Source organism: Phalacrocorax carbo, chromosome Z (genome assembly GCF_963921805.1).
Source record: "Phalacrocorax carbo chromosome Z, bPhaCar2.1, whole genome shotgun sequence".
NCBI classification, from domain to species: Eukaryota; Metazoa; Chordata; class Aves; order Suliformes; family Phalacrocoracidae; genus Phalacrocorax; species Phalacrocorax carbo.
In genome coordinates, this window is record NC_087548.1 from 18,019,896 (window position 1) to 18,045,521 (window position 25,626).

General features: G+C 44.1%; 1 protein-coding gene across 4 annotated transcripts; it reads left to right on the forward strand.

Annotated features, from left to right (window-relative positions):
• The first annotated feature begins 1,189 nt into the window (after positions 1-1,189).
• ZNF131 (zinc finger protein 131) lies at positions 1,190-22,979 on the forward strand. 4 transcript variants are annotated; one of them, XM_064438260.1, is made up of 8 exons: positions 1,190-1,358; positions 4,133-4,252; positions 4,887-5,025; positions 6,438-6,539; positions 10,303-10,447; positions 13,405-14,093; positions 18,573-18,703; positions 21,235-22,979. In XM_064438260.1, the coding sequence occupies exons 3-8, from the start codon at positions 4,902-4,904 to the stop codon at positions 21,892-21,894; spliced, it is 1,851 nt and encodes a 616-aa protein (XP_064294330.1). In that variant the 5' UTR covers positions 1,190-1,358; positions 4,133-4,252; positions 4,887-4,901; the 3' UTR covers positions 21,895-22,979. The 4 variants fall into 4 exon arrangements, with proteins under 4 accessions (XP_064294330.1, XP_064294332.1, XP_064294329.1 ...); XM_064438262.1 differs by lacking the exon at positions 4,133-4,252 and having other exon boundaries at positions 1,191-1,358; positions 13,405-13,768; positions 13,871-14,093; positions 21,235-22,977; XM_064438261.1 differs by lacking the exon at positions 1,190-1,358 and adding an exon at positions 3,002-3,130.
• The last annotated feature ends 2,647 nt before the right edge of the window (positions 22,980-25,626 follow it).

Genomic DNA, 25,626 nt, shown 5'->3' on the forward strand with positions numbered 1-25,626 from the left:
CACCTGGTGACAACACAGGAAGCCTGGCTAACTAGGGATGCCCCTGAAGACTCTGCCCTGGAAGAGAAACCTGCATTTCATGTCAGCAGCGTACACACAGGATAGCACCGGGGCTGGCTCCATGCCGTGCTGCCCACTTGTTCCCTCTCCTGCTCTGCTGCAGCTGTCAGGTGCTGCATGGCTGCTCTCTCCCTCAGCTGGGGGGACTGGAGCTGGTGGGGCAGAACTGGGTGCCACGCCAGGAGCGGTAGCCTTGCTGGGCAGTATCTCTGCGCAGCTCTTGACGCCGCTCCACACCACTCATTTCAAGTTCTGTTCAGTTTAAATGATAGAAGGAAAACCCGACCAGTGCGGGCACCCTGCATGTCAGAGCAGGTGAAGGGAGGTTATCCTCCCCCTCTACTCTGCCCTAGTGAGGCCACACTTGGAGTACTGCGTCCAGTTTTGGGCTCCCCTGTTCAAAGACAGGGAACTGCTTGAGCAAGTCCAGTAGAGAGCTACGAAGATGATCAGGGGAGTGGAGCATCTCCCTTATGAGGAAAGGCTGAGAGACCTGGCTTTGTTCAGCCTGGAGAGGACAGGACTGAAGGGGGATCTTATCAATGCTTAGAAATATCTGAAGGGTGGGTTCCAAGAGGATGGGGCCAGGCTCCTTTCAACAGCACCCAACAACAGGACAACTGGCAACTGGCACAAGTTGGAAGACAGGAAGTTCCAGCTAAACATGAGAAAAAACTCCTTTCCTGTGCAGGTGCCAGAGCAGTGGGACAGGCTGCCCAGGGAGGCTGTGGAGTCCCTTCCCTGGAGACATTCAAACCCCACCTGGACACAGTCCTGTGCCCCCTGCTCTGGGTGTGCCTGCTCAAGCAGGGGGGTTGGACGAGATGATCTCCAGAGGTCCCTTCCAACCCCTGCCATTCTGTGGTTCTGCATAGCGGGGGGGCCTGGTTCTGCGTCCAGGAGGGCTGGAGCTGTGCCTGCTCCCGGGCTCCGCCACCACCGGCTTCTGGAACGTTCTGGCACGTGGCATTAAGGAACGTGGTCTCCGGCCGGACCCGCCCGCGCCCCCAGCACGCCTGGGCGAGAGACGCGCGTTTTCTTCCCGCGCGGAAGCTGGGAATCTCTGTATCCCCCTCACTACAGCTCCCAGAGTGCACCGCGTCGCCGAGCCCAGCCTCCCCCGCCACTGCCCGCGCCCCCGTCGTGTGAAAGGTGACCCTCTGCCGTCGCTTCCTGTCCGCGGTGCAGGCCGGGAATGCGAGTCGCGATTGGCCGGCCCCCGCCCCGTTTTCCAGCCTGCCGGAGAGCAGGAAGCGGTAACGGCGGAGCGGGCGCGGCGGGGCGAGAGGCTGCTGGCGGTAAGTACCCACCGGGGCCGCCCTCCCACCCCGCGGGGCGCCGCGCCGCCGGGCCGCGGCCCAGCTGGGAATTGAAAAGGGATCGATTTAATGCGCGCTTTGATGACGTAATAAGGACTAACGAGGCGGCTGTGCTGCCCAGCGCGCGGTTCGGGCCAGCGGCGGCACAGGCACCTGCCCCTCCTCGGGGGCGCCCCGGCCGGATGCTGGCGCCCGCCGGCCATGACCCGCGCTGCCCTCGGAGCGCCCGTGCTCGGCGGGCCCTCGGCGCTGGCTAGGCCTTCCGCCTTCTCCCGCTCCTGGGATTCGGCGGGCGCCCATTGGCCCCTCCGCCCGGGGCGGGCTCTGCCGCCGCTCTACGATTGGCGGAGTTTGCGCCGACTGCCATCGGCACTCGCCAATGGGATGCGAGTAGCTGTGGCAGGCCGCGGGTCGCGAGGGCTGAAGGCCGAGGGAGGTGTGCACAGCCGTGGGGCTTGGCGAGGGGCGGTGGCCGCCTGTCATGGCCCCCCGCGGTGCTTCATGATCTTCCACGGACCCTGATGGCTCCGCTTGGCCGCCGTGGGCGGCGGGAGGCCTCGGCCCGTGGCTGGGCTGCCTCAGCAGGAGCGGGGCAGCGGCTGCGGGGAGCGAGGGTCTGTGTCGCCTCCTCGCTCTGCGGTTGGCATTTCTGAGGAAAAATGTGCTGTAAAGTGTACGAGAAGTTCTCGGCTCTGCGTTACCTGGAAGCAACCGCTGCTCATATCCACCAGGCCTCCCCCACATCCCTCGCGCCCCAGATTCCCCTTCCCTGAGATGGCTGCAGCGACATGGCGGTGTTTTGGCCACTGCTCAGCCAGCACCTCTGGGCTGTAACGCTCCTCTGCCTACCTGCATCCGTGTGTGATCTATGTAGGCAAAGACAACAAAAGTGTGCTCCCTAAAATATAAGGAGTTCCTGTTGAAGTCCAGGAGGATAGTAAGATGGCTTCATTGAGGTAGACTTATACAAACAGACCTGCAAATCATACGCATATTGTGTGAGATGCACGCAGTGTTACAAGTCAGTAAGGTTAAGTCAGTAGTTGACTGCATCTTCCAGGAAAATCCCAGTAAACGGAGGTAGTCCAGTTTCCATCACTTGTCTATGAGCCTACTCATAACTGGCAACTTGGATCACTTCAGCCTGCCTTCTTTGGCTTCTTGGTTTTCTCAGGACTGTACCTTTCACTTCTTCCTCCAAAGTAGTCGTGCTCTTATTGAATATATGCTGTTCTCTTGGGCTTTTGTCTGCAATATCCCTGAGTTTGTAAAATGAGACTACTCAATGAGTGCTGCAACTGCGTTTAGTTACCCAACCAATTCACGCTTTTTACTAGCTCTATGTTAGTTCCTGGCAATAAACTAGTTATCATAAGTTGTATGTTTTCTCATTCGTGTTTTTTAAGTGTTCCTAGAAAGAAGCTTTTTTAACTTTCTCAGATTTGGTAGGGGGGAGGTAACTCGTATTTTTAGGGTGTTTTTTGTAAGATATCCCTACAAACATCCAATTTGGAAGTAAATGGGGGGGGGTTGGTGTCAAAATTTTGTTTGTTTTAACTTATAAGGAATTATGGTTTTAACTGCAAGTCATCTGTCCTTTTATGATGTGCCAAAAAATGGGCAAGAAGAATTAAACAGTGAAGTAAATAGCTGACAACTTCCCACGAGACTTCCTTTGTGTGGAATACCAGATGACAGAAGAAAGGCAGGAGCTGCTGGTCATCTGTGGTAGACCCGTCATTACAGATGAGGTGAAGTGAATGCAGCAGCCACAGCCGCAGCTGCTCCCTTCCACCTCACCTTCCTCCTTGCCCTCACATGCTGGTCTCCTCTGTCCTGTTTAAGACTCTGACAGGTATTTCAGCATCTGCATGGCAAAGCAGTTATAGCAGGCAGAGCTAGACTAACATAAGTGGTTACTTCTGCTGTTCTTTTTTCATGCTCTTGGCAAAATGACTTCTCTGTGGGTCAGTTTTTCCAAAATGTGGGAGAGAGTGTGTTTTGTAGTGAAAACAGGAACACCACAATTTCCTTTACTTGTTGTTTGTTAGTCATAAGAAAATAACTTTGCTTTTATCACAACTTGGTAATTCTCCTCTCTACTTCTACTGAACCCCATACCCATATATGCGTTTGTTGTAAGCGAGGTAGAATTTACGCAGCTGCACAGGGGAGTTAGCAAGCGTGGTGGCATCAGCTCTGATGTGGTTAGTACACGTAAGGAACAGTTTTGGGCTCAGGACTTTTCCAGTTCCAATCACATGCAAAAAACTTCTGCACCAAAAGTCAGGGAGCATCTGCCCTCTGGTTTCTTCTAGCACTCTGAGGAAAAATGCTTCTTTGCCACACCAGAAATTTCCACGTCTATATTCAGTTATTGGTTTGGTACAAGCTGCTCTCCTGACTTTCTTCCTTTTGTCCATATTAAGTATAACAACATAGTGAAGGCTATGTGTTACATTCCTTTAAAACTCATTCAATCCTAGCCAGAAACCACAAGTTCTTCAAAGTGAGTTGACTGTGAAAAGAACCAATGCTTCTGTGCTAATGTGGCTTTGAAATGTCTTTGCTTTTTCTACGGCATTCTCAGTGTGACCTACATGAATGTGGGAGTCAAAGATGGGTGCTACTGCACAGATCTGAAGTCATTTTGACTGGAGTTAATTTATGAAATACTTTCATTGAAGCCCTTGGACCCTCTCCCAAGGTTCTTTTGCATAAACAGCAGACTGACATCTGTGTCCGGTCCACAGGCATGGTGTTCTGATATACCTCTTTGGATCTGAGAACCTCTGCAACTGCCACCCCCTGCTATGCTTATTACATAAGGGAGGAGGGGCCATCAGATTACAAGCATATGGGTGTTTCAAAAGGTTGGCAAAGAATATTTCACCTTGCAGGGGAGAAGTACAAGTAGGCTGGGAGAGTAAGACAGATGGTCTTTGCTCTTGGGTGTGACAGCACATTAAACCCCTGGCAACTCCTATATACTCAGATGCTGAAAAGTGCTGCTTTATTACATCCATATTTAAAGGAAGTAAACATCTCGTGTTCACTAGGTACAAAATGTGACTTAAAGATAAAAATTTTAAGAACTGTTTTTCCAGGAAGTGGATGGGTGGAATTCTGAGAAATAACTGTATAAAGATGGTAACATTATGTTACTGAGGTATTGTTGAACAGTTAGCTGTGGATATGTTACATCCCAGCGGTATCTGCCTTGAGGGAGGTGGGTCCCTGCTGAATCTGTAGAACAAAGAATACACTTACCCACTTTGATTGTTTTTTCATGTGTATAAAAAAGGCAAAGTTCCATATCATTAGCCCTACCATTTCCTACCTGTCAGCTAATTTCAGGTAAACCTGTTACTGAGGCAGTTTAGTGTTTCTGTTGGTTTTGTAGTCCCTGAAAAATGCTAGTCAGTTTGTGTTTGTATACTAACCTGATTGTGCGTAGTATTTAGCAAATAGTGCAGTATTCTTACTCTCATACCACATCTCTTACAGATTAGTCCTTTTGCCATGGAAGCCGAAGAAACGATGGAATGCATGCAGGAATTCCCTGAACACTATAAAGTCATTTTGGATAGACTAAATGAACAACGTGAGCAGGACCAGTTTACGGATATCACTCTGATTGTCGATGGTATGTACAGGCCTGAGAAGCAGCTGGTATAGAGAGAATTCTGAAAGCTGTGCTGGGAAGCCAATGTGTTTGTCACAGGTCAGCTGTCAAACCAGGCTGCTAACAAATTCTTGGTCCTGTAACACTGTGCGAGTTGCTTGCAGGGTTTCATATAAAATCTCAGGGTGAACAGGGTCTCCAGCAGGAATGAATAATTTTGCTTCTGCTTTTCCAAACAAGGGGCTAAATATTTTCAGATAGAAGCCCAGTTTGAAACTGCTGTGCCACATTTAATATGTTGTCTAAGGATTTCCAAAACATCGTTAAAATATTTTCCCCTAAATTGAGCTGACTCTTTGCATGCAGAGAAGTTGTACAGATAATTGTGTTTACAAAAAAAACCAAACCCAACTTAAAATAAGGTTTACTTTCTTCTCTGGTATCTTTCTACTATTTTAAAATACAGTTAAAATAAGGTAGAAGCACTCACTTTTCTTTTTATATGGGTTCTAAGGACATAAGCATTAGTTTAAAAGGATGACAGATATAAGTGCTTATCATGTCCTTAGCAAAGCTGGTGTTTGATAGATCACCTAAGATGGCTTCCCAAGTATGCCTTGGAAAAGATGAGCACTTCAATGAAGACAGGCAGTGTCCACTAGGACAGACATAGCTAAAGGAGTACCACCTCACCTTTAAAAGGATAGCAAGGACTCATTTGAAGGAAAAGGCTTTTACAGAGCCCAGATTAGAAAAAAGTAAGCAAATGAAGCAAAAATTACTCGTCAGGAATCCTGTAGTTTAACTGACAGCACTTGCACAAAACTTATCCTGAATGTTTGTTCCTGCTCTGGTGTTTTGTCTGTAGCTGTGTAGTTCTAACACAGCTATGTAGTCCCCTTCTCTCTGCCCCATGGAGTCTTATCAACGTTCGTGCCTGTGCCAGGGAGAAAGTAACGCAGTGAGAGGGAATACACAGTCTAGGAAACAGGAAGAACAGAGCAGAACTGCTTCTGTTCTGCAGTGGTGTTCATGCTGGCAGAAATGGTGATAAAATACTTGAGTCTGTAAGGGCAACAAAACCCAAGTACTACCTGGATAAAAACTGATAGCTAAGCCCAAAACATACAGAAAAAAGTTTGCATAGGAATTATTTATAAGTTAAATATCTGAAAAGAGAAGCACTGGAGTGAGCAAGTCCTCTGGTTGATTGAGTTGCAGAGCTTCAGCAAGGCCAGTGATATCAGCATGGGCCTGCATGAGATGGGATAGGCTAGCTGCAGTAGTATCGCATGTTACAAGGAGACATAGTGACTATATGCTGCTGGAACAGATTTGTAGACTGGATGGTCTCTTTTCTGCATGTGCACTTATTGTGCACTAAGAGTGAGGAAGGTGTTACCCTAATGTAAAATTTTTGTGTCTCTTTGTAGGTCACCATTTCAAAGCTCATAAGGCTGTTCTTGCTGCCTGTAGCCAGTTCTTCTACAAATTCTTCCAAGATTTCACTCAGGAGCCCTTGGTGGAGATTGAAGGTAATCTGATTTGTGCAAATAAAAACCTTCAGAGTTGTGTGCCCAAGTTGGAAATGAAGACAGTATCCTTGGTAGGGGCCTACATAAATGCTTAGTCGTATCAATTAGCTTTCTAGATCTCAGCTCTTGAATTCTGAGGCTGCTACCACCACTGGAAAAAGAACTCCCTTTGAAGAAAAATTAAAAAGAAGACCAGCCTTGAATTAAATCTTTTGGAATGGAAAGTGTGAGGTTCTGTGTGTGGTTTTTCCCTTTGTTTTTTTTCTTCCCCCCAGTATGAAGGTCAGGCAGACCCCACATGTCACACTGCTAGTCCTAAAAACGTACAATCTTTTGCTTGATAACAGCCATTCTTGTCAGATGGAAAAGGCTGCCAGTGACAGCTAATGGCAGATGCATAGGCTAGGATGCAGAAACAGGATAGGCAGGGAACAGGATAGGCGGTGGAATTTTGGGTTTTTTGATCATGGGGCAGTTTACATGACACCGGGCCTGCTGGAGACAGCTGGGGTTCACCTGTTGCAGAGAGGAAAATGGATTCTGGCTCAGGAGTTAGCTGACATCATTGAGAGAGCTTTAAACTAAATATGAAGGGGGAAGGGGATAAAACCAGACTTGCTAGGGATGAGCCTAGGGGTGGCATGCCTGTGTTGGAGATGAGATCCATAGATCAACTGAAGTGCATTTACACTAATGCACACAGCATGGGCAATAAATGGGAGGAGCTGGAAGCCATTGTGCGCCAGGGAAACTATGATGTGGTCGCCATCACGGGAACATGGTGGGATGATTCACACAACTGGAGCGCTGCAACGGGTGGCTACAAGCTCTTTAGAAGGGACAGGCAAGGAAGGAGAGGTGGAGGGGTAGCCTTGTATGTTAGAGAGTGTTTTGACTGTCTAGAACTGAATGACGGCAATGATAAGGTTGAGTGCTTATGGGTGAGGATCAGGGGGAAGGCCAATAAGGCAGACATCCTGGTGGGAGTCTGTTATAGACCACCCAAACAGGATGAGAAGACAGATGAAGTACTCTACAAGCAGTTGGCTGAAGTCTCATAATCTCTAGCTCTTATTCTCATGGGAGACTTCAACTTACCAGATATCTGCTGGAAATACAACACAGCAGAGAGAAAGCAGTCTCAGAGGTTCCTGGAGTGTGTGGGAGATAACTTCCTGACGCAGGTGGTAAGCGAGCCAACCAGGGGAGGTGCCCCGCTGGACCTGCTGTTTATGAACAGAGAAGGCCTGATGGGTGATGTGGTGGTTGGAGGCTGTCTTGGGCTCAGCGACCATGACATGATAGAGTTTTTGATTCTTGGAGAAGTAAGGAAGGGAGTCAGCAAAACCCCTACCCTGGACTTCAGAAGGGCAGACTCTGGATTGTTAAGGCGTCTGGTTAACAGAGTCCCTTGGGAGGCAGCCCTGAAGGGCAAAGGAGTCCAGGAAGGCTGGGTGTTATTAAAGAAGGAAGTCTCAAAGGTGCAGGAGCAGGCTGTCCCCATGTGCCATAAGTCGAGCAGGCGGGGGAGAAGACCAGCTTGGCTGGACCTCAAGAAAAAAAGGAGAGCTTACCGCCTTTGGAAGAAGGGCCAGGTGACTCAGGAGGACTACAAGGATGTTGTGAGGTTATGCAGGGAAAAGATTAGGAAGGCGAAGGCCCAGCTGGAACTTAAACTGGCTGCCACCATTAAAGATAACAAAAAATGTTTTTATAAATGCACCAGTGACACAGGGAGGGCCACGAAAGATGAGGAGAAGGCTGCGGTACTTAATGTTTTCTTTGCCTCAGTCTTTAGTAGTCAGACTGGTCATCCTCAGGGTTGTCAGGCCCCTGTGCTGGGAGATGGAGCTAGTATGCAGAATGAAGTCCCAGTTGTTGAAGACGTGGCAGTCACCGACCTGCTGCTTCACCTGGATGTTCACAAGTCCATGGGGCCGGATGGGATCCACCCGAGGGTACTGAGGGAGCTGGCAGAGGAGCTCACCAAGCCACTCTCCATCATTTGTCAGCAGTCCTGGTCAACCGGGAAGGTCCCAGATGACTGGAAACTAACGAATGTGACACCCCTCTACAAGGAGGGTCGGAAGGAGGATCCGGGGAACTACAGGCCTGTCACCTGACCTCAGTGCCAGGAAAGGTCATGGAGCAGATGGTCTTGAATGCCATTATGCAGCACGTGTGGGACAACCAGGGGATTGGGCTCAGCCAGCATGGGTTTATGAAAGGGAGGTCCTGCCTCACTAACCTGGTCTTCTATGATAAGGTGACCTGCTTAGTGGATGAGGGGAAGGCTGTGGATGTTGTCTACTTGGACTTCAGTAAGGCCTTTGACACTGTCTCCCACAGCATTCTCCTGGAGAAGCTGGCTGCTCATGGCTTGGACAAGTGCACTCTGCGCTGGGTTAAAAACTGGTTGGACGGCCGAGCCCAGAGAGTGGTGGTGAATGGAGTCAAATCCAGTTGTTGGCTGGTCATGAGTGGTGTTCCCCAGGGCTCAGTGTTGGGGCTGGTCCTGTTCAATATCTTTGTTGATGGTCTGGATGAGGGGATTGAGTGCACCCTCAGCAAGTTTGCAGATGACACCAAGCTGGGTGGAAGTGTCGATCTGCTGGGGGGCAGGAAGGCCCTACAGAGGGACCTGGACAGGCTGGGTTGTTGGGCTGGAGCCAACGGTATGAGATTCAACAAGGCTAAATGTCGAGTCCTGCGCTTGGGTCACAACAACCCCATGCAACGCTACAGGCTTGGGGAGGAGTGGCTGGAGAGCTGCCTGGAGGAAAAGAACCTGGGGGTGTTGGCTGGCAGCTGGCTGAACACGAGCCAGCAGTGTGCCCTGGCAGCCAAGAAGGCCAATGGCACCCTGGCTTGTATCAGGAATAGTGTGGCCAGCAGGAGCAGGGAGGTGATGGTGCCCCAGTTTTGGGTCCCTCAGTACAAGAAGGACATTGAGGTGCTGGAGCGTGTCCAGAGGAGGGCAACAAAGTTGGTGAAGGGTCTGGAGATCAGGTCTTATGAGGAGCAGCTGAGGGAGCTGGTGTTGTTTAGCCTGGAGAAGAGGAGGCTGAGGGGAGACCTTATCGCTCTCTACAACGACCTGAAAGGAGGTTGTAGTGAGGCGGGGGTTGGTCTCTTCTCCCTAGTGACAAGCAATAGGATGAGAGGAAATGGCCTCAAGCTGCGCCAGGGGAAGTTTAGGTTGGACATTAGGAAAAATATCTTTACCAAAAGGGTTGTCCCAGGCTGCCCAGGGAGGTACCTGAGTCTCCATCCCTGGAGGTATTTAAAAGAAGGGTAGACGTGGTGCTTGAGGGTATGGTTTAGTGGTGGACTTGGCAGTGATAGGTTAGCGGTTGGACTCGATGGTCTTAAGGGTCTTTTCCAACCTTAATGATTCTATGATTCTATGAAATTCCTGGAGCAATATTTCAGCCTCTAGTAACTTGCTGCTCAGAGGTCTCTTGAGAGGGAGGTTGAATTTTTGTGTTTAAATCTGTGCTTTTTATTCTTCAAACAGGTTTTTGGCCATCTTACCCTTCCTTTTATCTTTGTCATGGCATAATTCTATAGTTGTTCCAGACTTACAGGATTCTACAGTAAACCTTTTATTCTAACGTGAGCCTTTTAAGGGTGTCATCTTTATGAAACTGGCAGCTACAGTACTGTGAGGAAAATGGTTAGCAGGCAAGTGTGCAAAGTTCATCAGGTATATGAGACTGAGGAATTGCTGAAAGAAACTATTGTTTTTCTTTCCCGTATACAGGTGTAAGTAACATGGCATTTCGCCACCTAATTGAGTTCACCTATACAGCAAAACTAATGGTCCAAGGTGAGGAAGAAGCAAATGATGTTTGGAAAGCAGCTGAGTATCTGCAGATGTTAGAAGCAATCAAAGCACTTGAAATCAGGTAAGTACATAATCCTCTTTTTATTCCCAGTGCTGAAATGTAGAGTCACAATAATCCTTTTACAAGAGCTGGCTGCCAGTATTTTGGAGTGCTGTTCCTTATCCTGTAACCTTCTAAACTTGTGTGGGATCATATGCTCTTCTACTATAAGATACGGATCAGAGCTATGCAGGCTAAAAAATTCTTTCGACTGGAACTTGGTACAAAGTGACATGGCTGGTAAATGTTGCAGACGTTGTAGGGCTGTGACTTTGTGGTAACTAATACCAGGTCTCTGTGCTATATGACTGGCCACACCTGATTGTGGGTGTACAGTGCCTCAGGTGATTAGGCCACATTAACGAACCTGTGCTTGTGTTTTGATTTCATGCAGCTTTCTGCTTTCTGAGAGAATAAGCAGTGATATTAAAACTTTTTGCTGCAAAATTACCCTCTCAGACTCCTTGAATGAATGTAACTGTTACAGTCAGTTTTATACAGGATCAATATGTTATCAAATGTTGCTATGTCACCATTTATCCAGTATCAGGAACTGTACTCCATTGCCAAGCTCCAACCTGAGAAAAGCAGGTACCAAGTCCCATCATGCTGGTTTTCTTCCCCTTCCTTCCCTTTCACAGAGTGCTGTCACATTCTCATTCCTCCTGCATGCTACGCTGTTCTGCTGTCATGAAGCAGAGGGAAGGGCAATAAATGCTCCCAGGATTATGGTTACTCTTACTTTCTCTTCTAGACTGGCTGAAAGGTCTTTATGTTCAGGCTAAGGAAAGACCATTGCTTCCTTTTTATCTCCACATAGACACATTAGCCAAGGAGAGGGGCAATCGTCCCAAGTTCCTCTAGTAGCCAGCTAACGTTTTGTTTAAAAAAAAAACAACACAAACCTCCATGACATGAGACAGTGGAAACTTGGTTTTCAACATCAGCCTTTATTTCCAACTCAGCTTATATGGAAGTGTTTATTCTGTGGATTGGCAGAAGAGCTGAATAAGTATGTATTTTTTTTTTAATGGGAAAGATAGGGGATTGTGCATTTCTAGTCCTACGCTCCAACCCCACAAGCACCCTTTTTTTGACATTATTAAGATTAAGCATGGTACCACCAAATTTTTTTTTTTTTAAATTCAGGAAGGAAAGTAGACCTTAACTGTCTGCTTGATGAATTTAAAAGAAACTTGAATCTGAAAAAGTATGTTCTAATCCATATCACTCTGAGCCAGTGTACACTGGCAGAGCTGTTGAACCAGGATTCAGATCTGTCCATCAAATTAAACTGTCCAGCCTGCAATTGTTTCCCACTATCGTATAATGTTATGCAGTTTGTTGGTTATGCATCACTAGTAAAGACTGTAATCCTTACGTTGCAAGGAAACTAATGTTTTGCTTAACAAACGCACATGCAAGCTAGTCTATCTTAGAGTTATTTCAATTGTTCATTGATTTTGAAAAGTTTTTATGGGGGTTTGTTTGGTATTTTTGGGGGTTTGGGGGCTTTTTTTGTTAGAAAGACAAATTGGAGTACCACTGCCAGTCTGTGTTTTCTCCTCCACAGTAAGAGGGGGAAGAATTGCAACACAGTGCCTCAGTCAGAGCTTTGACTGAAAGGGGTAAGCTTCAGAAACTTCAGCTGAAGGAGGGATGATTATAGAACTAACTACTTGTATAATGCATCGAATAGTTATGCGTTGCATAATCTAGACTAGAAAGAAAACAACCAGCTGTTATTCCTTAAAGCGCAGTTGTGTTGTATGTGTGTATCCCCATTCAAAGTTTCACACGATGTGCTCAAGGACGGTAGTCTCCTCTTTGCTGAGCAGATTATTCTTTTGATACGTAATCCTGGAGCTCCTTGCAGTAATGTGCAAAGTAACTGTCAGCTTCTAGACATCAGAAATCCAGGCTAGATGAAACTGTAATTTTAGCTGCTCTGTCTTCCTGTGTCCAAATAAAGTAAGGTGCAATTCAGTAAGATGTATTCTGCATGAGATCATTAGCCACACATCTGACATATGACTTACAGATAGTGGGCGAAGCCTTAGCTCTCCTATTACTAGAAAACATGAAAGTGATAGGGAGTAAATTACGTGAAAGGATTCATCAGGCTGCAAAGCATGGTAAAATCACAACTTATACCTGTGAGTCTGATTTGAGGGGAAGATAGCCACTCATTTTCAAAACTGATAACCAGTAATAAAACCTCCAGCACGTAAGTGCTGTGGATGCTCTTGTGGATGACTTGAAAGCATTGGCCCACTCAGCTCTGATTGTGCTTGGGGTGACGTGCTGTCCTGACATATTGGAGGACGGGGCTTGTGTGTGTATGATGCAGGGAGAACAGGAGCAGAGCTGGGGGATGTGTTTAAGCCCAGAAGATTAAACTGGAATGCTCTTTCCACATCCCAGTGGCTTTTATTTTTACCTCAGTTGTTAGATGTGTGCTGTTCTGAAGTACAAGATATTATGATAATCATTGTGTGAAGTCACAGCTGTAGTGTTTTCTAACAAGCTGTAAGGAGTGCAGGCAATAGCACACACTCAGAGCTTAAGAGGTGAATAGCATAGAAGGGACTTGAATCTTTGAGTTGGCAGGCCAAAGAACTGCTTCCTTTGGGGAAGTTTTCTTTCCAAGTACAGAATTTCACAACTTTCTTAGATAAACCTATGTCATTAGGTTAACTGGCCTTTCATCTTGATAGGTGCTTTGATCATTCAGAGACATTTAAAACATTTAACCTTGTATTGAAGGCTCTGCAGCTTTAACCATGCTATTTTACAGCTAAGGAGTTAGGATTAAGGGCAAGTGAACTTCTGACATGCATGCAGGTTATGTGGTCATTCGTGATTCAGCTTCTTTGAGAAACCGCTAGAGAGTGCTGGATGCAGAAGCTCAATATTGGGCTGGAATTGTTATGTCAGTGCTTGTGGATCTTAACCATATTTATGCAAATAATTTACAGGAACAAAGAAAATTCATCACCCTTCGAATCAAATCAAGCACAAGGTAAAAATAAACCAAAAAAGAGGAAGATAGCTGAAACCTCTAATGTTATCACAGAAACACTGCCATCTGCAGAATCGGAGCCTGTTGAAATTGAGGTTGAGATCGCTGAAGGGACGATTGAAGTGGAAGATGGCAGCATTGAAACACTTGAAGAAGTAGCTTCTGCAGAGCAATCCATAAAGTACATACAGACAACGGGTACATCAGATGAATCTGCTCTGGCTCTTTTGGCAGATATCACCAGCAAGTATCGTCAGGGAGAGAGAAAATGCCAGATCCAAGAAGGAGGTGATAGTACAACTGATCCCTCGTGCAAACAGGTAGAAGGTATTGAAATTGTGGAACTTCAGCTGTCGCACATGAACAATTTATTCCACTGTGAGAAATGTAACCGTTCGTTTAAATTGTTTTACCATTTTAAGGAACACATGAAAACACACTCTACTGAGAGTTACAAGTGTGACATATGCAATAAAAGGTACCTGCGAGAGAGTGCTTTGAAACAGCACCTCACCTGTTACCACCTTGATGAAGGTGGTGCCAGCAAGAAGCAAAGACCTGGCAAAAAAATACATATATGCCAGTACTGCGATAAGCAGTTTGACCACTTTGGACATTTCAAAGAGCACCTTCGAAAGCACACAGGTAAGAGTACTGCTATAGTCCTGTCCTTGTGGCCTTGGCTCTCACGTTTTGAGTTTTTACATGTTTTGGGGAAACAGAGAATATGCTGAAGAGAAAATGAGTCCTGAGTGCTAGAAACACTTGGCTTCTCATTGCAACTAAAATGATGGTTTGTCTTTTTGTGTGTTCATTTGTTTGTTTTCCATTGTTGTAAAATTTGAGGGATTGAGGTGGTTAAAAATAGGCACCTAAAACCAGAAAGAACTAATGAAGCTTCTCTCTCAAGTCTATTACAGATTTTTTTTAAAAATAATTTCTTAAAGCATGTTTCCTTCTTCAAAAGTACCAAACTGAGGAGCTACTTTTATATTCACAATTCTACTACTAAATGTTTCTGTTGAAATTCATCTGAACTGTGAGCTTCTCAGTGAAATATGGCTTAGAGTGTTTCTTTATCTGACAGAACTTCTGAGCAAATGCCTATTGATGCATTAGGTATAAAACACACCCTAACAATTCTCTCTTGTACCATCTTTTTTGGCAAGTTTCACCCTTGCTCTTGACATCTCATCTATGATTCGATTTTTCTTCATTAATTAACAGAGTGAAACATCTCTAGTGACTATAGTACGCTTTGGTTTTTGTTTATTTTTTTTACTGTGAAATCTGCCTCTTTGAAATCTGGATAGCATCTTTCGAGTACAAAGTGCCTTCTCTTCCTTCTTTGTTCTTTATAATATGGGAGGTTAAGATTCTACTGCTTCATCTCACTGAAAAGTCTACTATCTGAACAGGTACTGAGCATTATACAGTTAACTCTGAGTGTAAAATATATGTGGTCCTGATCTTCCCATTGTTTTTGTTTAGTGTGTCAGTCATGAGTCATCAGTAAGAACTAAGTGGAGGGTAGCAGTTTTATTTCTTTCACAGCTTCTTATTGTTAAAGCCTTTGAATTCGAACTTCATTGAATCTGTGTATGGAACTGCTGAGGACTGATATATGACACTGTGTCCAGTCTGTTCCCAATAGCCCCTTAAAATTTCTGTTTATAAAGAGTCTTTTGGCAAATCCTTATCCCCTATGAAGCAGGGAGTGTTTCTTGTTACGAGCAATCCAAATACAAGCTACTCAATAAAGGTCTTTTGAGATAAAAGTTTGTAGCAGATAAACAGAGTAACCCAAATATCACAAAGGATTTTGGGGACAAAGCAACTTACCATATCACAGGAGGTACCGCATACCTTCTAAATATATACTGATACAACAAATATAATGCATGGAATCTAAGTACTTCTGGTTTAGCATTTTTAAAAGCCTTAAGACTAAAATCAAAACAGATATTAGCATTTAACTGTGGTCTCCTAAGGTCAGTGGAAGAAAACCCATTCAGCCAAAAGCTTTCTAAGGGCTGAATTCTGTAATGCTAAAATGAAATTAAAAGGCCTGGGAGAAAACATCTTACAAAGTGTTTGATCCTGTTGCTGCTTAATCACACCACCAGCAATAACATGAAACCAGCAATTGGGGCAGAAATAGACACCTTATCAGTCTTGGTAATTCTTTTTGGTGTAGGAATTTGGCATTACCAATGGCTATTAACTTAGTCTCAATAAAAGAAAGGAAGGAGATCCGTGGAGTTTCTTTCTCACTCGTGCATACAGTGCCTTCAGTAGCTTCTGTGTCTCTGGAAAAATACCTCAAAAATATCTTTCCTATCATGTAACTCTGAAAGTCAGATGAGATGACAGAGTCACTCCAGAACTTACAAAGAGGGAGGGGTTTTGGTCTGATATAATTATTATCTTTTTCTCCTATATGAGAATGGGTGAGATTTCACTTGCCAATCATAAGTAACACACAGGACAAAAATTCTGCAAGGCTGCACTTAAGTACTGTATATCTGTTAATAGCTCTAGTTTCTCTTACACAAGAAGAGTGATTTCCTCATACAGAAGTCAATCTTAGAATGAAGCTTCTGCTCTCAATATGCTGGTATAATCCTGATATTTTGCAAAGTATATTTCGTAGGAGAAAGAGACACTGAACGGCTTTGATTCCCTCTGGTTTTCCTGGGAATTTTGACTGCTGAATATTTGTCAAAGTTAGGCCTTCTTGATTATTTTTTTTCCTTTTATGGAGAATGTGTGTGTGTGTGCTCGCATGAGTGAAGGTGGAAGTGAAGGAGTCATGATGTGCTCCAGACAGCTAAATTAATCTGCCCTTGTCTGAAAACCCTGTTACTGAAGTAATTTGTATACAAATTTCTTAGGAAAAATTTACCAAGGTCTCTGCCAGTCTTGGTAAATATAAAATGTTTTACAGGAAGTGAACTTTGAACTGCAAATAACATCTTCCACAGGAGTGAATAAATGGACTCTATGTACCTTGAATAAATGATCCCAAGAGCTTCATTTGATAAATGCCTGCCTTTGGTGTGTTTTTTTTTTGGGGGGGGGACACGACATGCACCAAACCCTAGGTTTACTATTTCTAACTAAACCCAATCTAAATAATGATATGGTAGCTTTATGGTTATGGTGTAATTCCCTGGTATTTCTTACATATTAGGCAAATAAAAGTCACTGTATTAGTGGTTATGAATTTCTTTAGGTTAAAAAATATTTATTTGGGGTAGTCTCCTTCCTGTGACTGTTGGATCATAAAGGACCAACACAATATTGGACTATCTCTGGTCAGAATTTCTGTCCTATGAGTTATTTACAATTGGCAAGTGAAGTCACATCCATTCTCATAATGGGAGAAAAAGGTAATCATTAGATCAGGCCAAAAACCTTCCTCTTCTTAAAATCTCACTTAGATGAGGCTAAACTCATAGTTGGATGTCATGTAGGGAGAGGAGAAGCAAGTTTTCACCTTTAGCAGGGCAGTTTAGCCCCCAGCATGCTGGTGTGTTTCTCAGAGAAGAAAGAGAAGGCAGCTGGCACGCTCTGTTTTCCATCACTGCTGTGGCTGGTGCAGCCCAGGTCACAGCATTGATTTGAACTTTGCAAGAAGTCACACAATGTCTTTTGGCCTTTGGATATTGCCACCATTATCTCTGAACTGACTGCTTTCAGCAGAATGTGTTGGAGATTACTGAAGAATTTGAGTGAGAATAGAATAAATGTCTCTGACTGGTGCCTTGCTCCAAGTAACTATTTAAACTTGACCAGATCACAGGGCAGGTGAAGGTCTGTGGTGTGAGTTTTGCTCATCCATCCATTTGTTGTTTGGGCCAAGTCCATGATTTTTGACCTGCAAGACTGGTGGCACTTCAGCATCCTCTGCATTAGCTGTCCAACAGTCTCCAAAAGCATAGCATATTGTAACAATTAAGGGGAGTGTTCCCACCATTTAATATTTTTCTGTAGCCTTTATGTGTGCGAGAATTATAAGCTCTGGGTGGATTTCTTTTGAAAAGCTAATTAGAAACTTCTGAATCTCGTTATTTCTGAACAAATCATTGGCTGTCCATCTCAGTAGTCAATAACTACTGCATTCCTGAAAATGAAGGCTTTGAAACTAGCTAGGATAGATTACGTTATTCACTAAAATGTCTCAGCCTCTTTTGGAGTTCGTTAAGCCATTTGTTTCAGTAGTGATGTTGATGTCAGTACCTCCACAGATTAATTATCAGACTTTCAGAAGAAACACACGGTTCCTAATTTTTCATACTTTAATTTCCTTGAATTCCATTGTGTTTGTGCATGATGAAATTAGTAAACAGAGATATCAGTTGTTCTTTGTTACTGCTTGATGACAGTAATAACAATAAACTACTTTGGACAAAGAAGAGAAAACTATTGCTTTTTTCAGCCTCCCCTGCCATTGTCCTTAGCTGGCTTCTATGTGTGGTACCAGGTGTGAAATGAAGTGGCCAAACTGAGAGGAAGTTTTATCTTGCTTGTGCCCATTTATGTCACCCTTTCCTTTTTATTCACTGTATTTTGGGGGGCAGGGAGTGTTGTTTGTTTCGATACTGATGCATTGTTATTTCATGGTCATTCTATGCCAACTTCTTTTTCTAGAGCTCAGTTTCAGCACTCAAGCATGAGCTGTTATTGTTCTTGAAAATAAAACTTTATATTATTTAAAAGCCTCATTCTTCAGTGTGTCACTTGGAACATTTACTAATGTTGATTCTTTAATTATAAATATTATCAGACAAAAAGAGAGAAATCGCTGTTATTTATTTAGGATGTTGTGGCAGAATAGTAGTCTAATTTCAATTAAAAACCTAAATGTACCTTAAATGGCACTGGTAATTATTACATTGGGGTTTTTTCTAAATGAAAGTTGACTCCATGTTAGGTTTTTGCCCTTTTATCTACATAAATAAAGTTTATATACAGTGTCTTCCTCTTCTGTAGAATAATCCAGTTGGCCACACCTTTACAGCATGTTTATCAACTTACACAAAAGGGAGAGAGGGGAAGAGATTGCTGACAGAAAACTGGCTGGTTTTATACACTTACAAATCCCTGTATCTGTTTTAACAGGTGAAAAACCATTTGAATGTCCAAACTGCCATGAACGCTTTGCTAGGAATAGCACTCTCAAATGTCACCTGACGGCATGTCAGTCTGGAGCTGGAGCTAAAAAGGGAAGAAAGAAGCTGTACGAATGTCAGGTGGGTAATGGAAGTAGCAGAGTCTGAGGCTAGGTACCTCCTTCCTGCCCTGAGGGACTGTGGGAGTATTGAGCAGGAAAGGCAACGAGAGTGGGCTTACTTCTCCAAGAGCAACTTTTAGTAAAATAAATGTAAGGATTGCATTCAACCACAACATGCAGGTAAATCCTTACATCTATGTAGTTCCATTTAAAATATGGAATTACTGATATGATGCCTCATAATTCTTATAATCAGAGAGAGTCCTGTGGGTAGGTAGGTGTTCATCTGCATTTTTACTAATCTGCCTGCTTCCTTTTCAAGGTTCTTGATGCACTGACCTAGGCCTTTCCTGATTTGTCAGCATGCTTCACTAAAGTCCAAAATAAAAAATACTATTTTATTTCCTGTTTTATTGATACCAGATAGATTGACTTTGTCTGGAAAGTCATTCCAACTTACTATGACAATCTGTAATGTCTTTTAAACAAATATAAATGCTGTAGATGAATAGCTAGGGAACTTGGTCGCTATGTGTAACTGACATTTGAAAAGCTGTTCAGATAAATCTTTCATAGTTTTCAAAGGATGGTTCTGAAAAGCCGGAAAATACAAGAGCTGAGGTTCTAGCATTTTTATTTGCCATTTTGCTGCCCATTGCTGTGACAGCCTTAAATAAGAACACACTTTTTCTCCCTTTCTCTTTTTTTGTGTTGCCCACTCTTTCTCTTTTTTGCTCTTTCTCTCTCCCTCTTCTCCCCCTCTTTCACTGTCTTTTCCCTTAAGGCTCTCACCTTATTCAGTTCACAGAATGGCTGTGGTTTGAGGTTAAACTGAGTTGTGTAGTGAAGAAAACTGCTGGTTATCGGCTTTATTTGTTCTAAAAGAGGGAGTGATCTTATTCACAGAAGGCACTGAATACTGTAGGAGATTAATTAATTTTGTATTGCTAATCTCGTCATTTAATCAGAAGTTTCAGTGATACTGTTGCAATGTTTAGTTGTTATGCTAGTCTGAAGTTAATTCCTGGGAGCACACCTTTGTCTTAAAGATAAGTTTGTTCTGAATGTGAGAATTACTGTATAAGCCTAGGCTATACCATAAAGTTCACAAACTTTATGTTCATAACATAAAGTTGTACCTAATAGCTTCACTGAACATCCTGTTTTGTCTTTGTGACCCTTCAGTCTAATCGCTTTGTGTCATAGCTTTCTCTTTCTAAATTGATACCACATCCTGTCACAGATGTTGTGAATGTGGATTAGTGTTTCTTCAGCCCACAGAAACTATAGCAATTCTTGGATAAAATTTTCTTGATTTTTTTCTCTTTAGAACCAGATTTGAAGAGTGCTTAATAAATAACTTTTGGCTCACTGAACAAAGTGGAGAAAAAACACACGTGTGTTTCTTTGATGAGCACTTCTGGTGCCCTTCAGTGTATGCCTTGAGTACTGAACTAGGCTCCACATGGCAAGAACAATAATTATGTGCTTGGGCATTACTGATAGGTCATTACCTTTCTGTATGATGTAACTAATTTTGAGTGTTTATCTATATAGGTAGTATATTAAGAACTGTATGCACACCTTCTTTCTGAAGCATAAGCCTCGAGTGGGGGCGGAAAGCACGGCACTAACATCACAAAACAGTTTTAACAGACTTCAACAGCAAAATGGAGATGTCTGGCTCCACTACACAGACCTCTTTCAAAACTATGTGCTAGCAGTGAAGGGGTGCTGAAATGTGTTCTGCAGCCAAGAACACTTGCACGGACAAAGACTCCAGAGCCTGTTTCTCTACTCTGAGCCTGACTTTACCCCACTCTTCTCTTTCTTCTACTCTGTTCCTCATTAATTTCTGCAGTCTCTGTGTGTTGGTCTCAGGCTACTTACCTCAGTGCCAGCTGAAGGGAAGGAAGTGTGCTCATGTGCTTTGTGGAAATAGTGTGTCTGCTATTGAGGCAGTACTTTTCACTGGAAGAGAAATAAAGGCATTGAGTTTTAAGAGTTTTATTTGCTGAAATCATTCAAGTGTTTTTTTTTAAATGGCAAAGTGGGAGAGTTCAGTCTAACCAGTTAAACCTCGTGATGCCTTGAGCAAATGAAAGCTGATAAGGAAAGGTTGGCTAGAAGTACTGTATCTAGAACTTCAGTAAAATGACAGTTTGTATTACACTTTCATTGTACAGTATTACTACATAAATAGCTTTCTACCCAAAAATCTAGCACCAGACATTTATTGGGGCATGATACTGTACATGAATTCCACGTAAGGTTAAAATCAGAATACTTTCAAATGCTGTGCTGACTCATAAATTTTGAAGTACCCTGTGTATGCACAACTCCAAGTAACAGACTGTTTCTTAGAAAGAAATAAATACCAGGTCTTCTGTTCATCTGAAGCTGACTTCTCAGCTTTTACCTCTAACGTCTATGTTTGTTTAATCCAAGTAGCAAGAAGCTACACTATGTGAAGATGTGATGTGAAATAGGCATTATACTTTGTCATAGTTCTGTTGGCACTCTTTAATATACTGCATCTTTTTGTTTCAGGTTTGTAACAGCGTGTTTAACAGCTGGGATCAGTTCAAAGATCACTTGGTGATACACACTGGTGACAAACCCAACCACTGTACCTTATGTGATCTGTGGTTTATGCAAGGCAGTGAGCTGAGAAGGCATCTCAAAGAAATGCACAATGTTTCTGAACGAATAGTGACAGAAGAGGTTCTTCCAGTGGAAACTGTGGAAGCTGAACCAGTAACATCAATGACTATAATAGAACAAGTGGAGCAAGTCCATGTCCTACCAGTAATTCAGGTACAAGTGGATCCTGCACAGGTAACTGTGGAACAGATGCACCAGGATCTCATACAGGACAATCAGGTGAAAGGCACACAGATAGATGAACTGCAAGAACAGGTGCAAATTAGTTACTTGGAAGTTGAACACATTCAGACTGAACAAGGTGAAGTTCATGTGGAGCAGTTACATGTTGAGCACGTAAATCAAATACAGATGGAAGAAGTACAGGCAGCACTTATAGATGGAACAGACCTTGAACAAGTAGAATATGAAAGCATTGATCAAGGAGAAGCAGAAGAAAAGGAACCTAATCAAGTAGATGAGGCAGATAAGGAAGATCATGGACAAGCTGAAGTCTTAAAAACTCAACAGTTAGTGGACACACAGAATGAAAAGGCTGATGAGTAGGGCAAATAACAACACTGTGCAGGTTTAGGAACAAAATACCAAATTATTTTTGTTAACTTTTACATTGGTTTTTGAGCAGTCAGTGGTCACCTTTCCAATATGCTGTCCTTAGGAAGTTGGACAAGTGGACCAAAATTAGCTTTCTTCATGTACAACTAAACTTCTCTCATATGTGAAAAATAACTTTCCCATTCATGTAATACCATGGAACAGAAACTACCACAGACACGGACAGCTTTGTGAGGATTTTATTGATGAATCGCTTGTATCATTGTTACATCACCCCTGGGTATATATATAAGGGTAACTTCACTTCTTTTCCTCTTGCAATAGAAGCAAACTCTTGTTATAGATTTGCAGAGTGTCTGTGGCAGAAGAATCAGTAAAATATGGTGTGTTTTATTGTAAGTGGCAATTGGGTACCCATGAATTTTTGGATCAGATGGTTTGCTGTATCCTAACTTTCAGGCTGGGGAAGAACATTGTTGCTGGAGGTCTCTGAGCACAAACTGTGCCTTTCAACACTGACTGATTAAATTTCCACAAAGTTCCTAGAGTGTTCAAGAACCTAGTTCAGTAAAAGCCAATGTAGTAATGTTATAGCGCTTTATATTTTTGCTTAAAATTGTCAGCTACTGGTTTGTTGGGGTTGGGGTTGGGGTTTTTTTTTTTTTTGCATTAAACTTAGAGATGGGGGCTGATGGAGGAAACAGATTCCAAATGGAGGCAGCAGGATACTTTAAAATGGACAGTTTAAAATGGGAAAAGCGCAGTAGAATCTGTGGTAAGCATGAGCTGGAAGAAAGCTACCAGCAAACTCTCCTTTTATAAATTGTTGTATTTGGAAATGAATATGTTTAAACATAAATACAGAGGAGACTTGTCTATTTGGTATCAGGTTCCTGTTATTTTGAAATGAAACTCTGACACTTGACACAAAGATGTGCTAAACATAAAAGTAAAAGCCATAGGAATGAGTGCTAAACTGTGGACTGAGAAGTCGTGTAAATAATTTAATCAATATTAGACAATAAAACAATACCAACCATGAAATGTTGCATTGTTTGTTTCATCCAATAAACTGGGAGCAATTGAGTGGCTGGCAATTAGAGTGCCAGCTCCCAGTGGTAAGAATGGATCTAATTTCTAATAAGATTAATAGCTCTTTACTGTAAAGTTAGATTTGTTTAGAAAATAGTTGTGTAGCTCTGTGTTCAAGGGTGCTAAGGACTTCTGATTCTCAACTACTGCCTTGAGATTAGAGGTGCTCCACACTTCCGAAAACTTTCTTTTCAAAGCCTTAACTGAAGGGAGGAATCTTTGTAAGGACGTTCCCTAATGCTCTCGGTAATCCTGTAGCTCTTGGTTAAAATCAGGCTTTTCTATTTAGTCTTCTCAAAAGCAGAATTCTTCCTGGGATTTGTGCTTTTATTTAGTCTTGTTCAAAATTATTCATGTGTTTCATTGTAGCCTTTGAGAAACTGTTGCAAAACAAACATGGATCTCATGGATCTTAATAACTTGCAGTAACTTGCATTGTTTTATGATGTTTTGTGTTTTCTGAGATGCAAGTATATGTGATGAGATTCTGTGCACAGGGAAGAATGTGGCCTAATGTTAATCATGAAAGTAAAAGTTGGCTATTTTATTTATACCTGGCTTCTGGTAAAAAGCTCATCTTTTGATGACACGGAGGGGACAGGCCTGCTTGCTTAGCTGCATAACTCTAATTTCTTTAGGCGCATTTGTGCATACAGACACAGGGTATGTATCTGGAATTAAAGGAACAATCTGGTTGTATGTCTGACCAATGAAACTAACCTTTATGTAATTCAAGTCCAACATAAATTGAGCAGTTGCGAGGTATTGGTAGCAGGGCAGTGGTTTGGTGAGCCAGTCGGGCTATTTCTTTGTTCTATTTGATCTCCCCTTTTCAACAGCGGTTCATGAATTTGGTAGGAGAGAAGTGATGCTCTGTTGTGGTGCCCAGTGCTGCCCTGTCCAGGCTCCCGCTGAGCCTGGGTGGGAGCATGGTGGCACCGTGAAGAATCTCCTCCTCACTTGGAGGGACCAGGCAAAAGGCTCTTCTCAAGTTATAACTCCGCCAGAAAGCCTGTCCCTTTGCATCCCCCTCATCCCTATAACTTCTTTTGCAAATGTCTGAAGGCCAAATTGCTCCCACCTGTGGCGTCCATTATTCCCTGTTACTGGGGGAGGGACAATTGATGGAGGAGTCAGAAGCTCTGGCTGCTCTCTGTAATGGGCACCAAGCCGTCCTCTTTCTGCCCCAGACATAGACACACAGACCTCTCCCAACTCTCTATTACCTACGCACCACTGGAGGAGTATTTCCCTCTAAATACACATGTACTGTGGTCTCCGGAGCCCTGTGTTATGCATGTACTGGTCTGTGGCTTGCAGTGGGGCAGCACACGGGATGAATATTTGAATTTATGCCAAATGAAGCTAATCGGCGGAAGCAGGGGGTCTGGGAAGTAGGAAATGAAAAAGTGGGAATGAACAAAGACCTGTGAGGTGTGTCTGGATGTAAAATAAAATTGAGGCTGAGGTTAGAGGAAGATGTGTAGATTTATACGTGATATTCATAAGAGGCCATAAGCTGTTTCTGAAAATAGAGCAGGGAGCTGATCAATAGTTTGAGAGACGCTGAATTATTCAGACGATATAAGAAGGAACTAGCTGCTTTTTTTTTTTTTTTTTTTTTGAAAAGAGTCTTCCTGAGCCAAAGCACATTTCATCTGCAGGCTTATGAAGATGAAATCGGATGTCAGTCCTGTGTGAAATGGTCACTAGAGGAGGATCGTGCAGCCTCTGCTTTGTTTGGCCAGCCAGCAGTGCAACTTTTAATTAGTTAATGGAACAGAATGTGATACTCTCTTATGCAAATTCTGTAACTTGGTATTATTTCCAGTGAGAAAACGTTTATAGTAGATGTTTGATTTGGTTGCTTCCTTGTAAGGGTTGAAATATCTCTTCCGCAGGGACTATCATGAAAATGTAATGTGCAGTAGGATTTTGTTCTTGCTTTGTTCAACTGTACCGTTTGCTGCTAGCAAATTTAAAAATGAAAGCAACCTGTTCATAAAGCACAAACGGTTTGTAGCTTGTCAAACACGGGGCAGCTCCGGCAAGCGCCGCGGAAGCCGGAGCCCTCTCCCGGCTCACCAGCCCGCACCTCGTCCGCCTCCCGCCCCGGCGGGACGTGCCCGTGTTCGCCTCCTCGCCGGGGCTGTGCGCACGTGGCCGCCGCTGCTGGCGCCGCTCACGGCGCTCGCTGCCCGCCGCCTCGTGCTAACCGGGGCCCGGACGTCTGTAGCTGCCTCGGCTGGGGCTCGGCTTCCCCGGCCCTTTGAACGCGGGCTGGCGGGCTGCCGAGGGGATCCTCTGTACCCTTGGAGGAGCTGCGGCTAGGAAGGGGGTGCAGCCTGTGGCTCGCGGGGTGCGGGTCTCGGCGGCGGGGACGGGAGGAACTGGAGGGTGTGAGTGGGACGCGGCGGGCCGCCGCCGATCGCGGCCCGCCTTTCCCGCCGCCGGAGCTGTCCAAGGTTTGACAGCGGCGGCGGAGGCCCCTCAGCCCGGGCCGGCGGCGGCCCCATCGGCCAGGCCGCCGGGACCCGCGTACCCCCGCCACGCCGCTCCCGGGGGCAGGCGAAGGGCGCGGTGGGCAGGGAGGCCCGTCACCGCCGCGGGAGGGAGGGAGGGAGAGGAGGA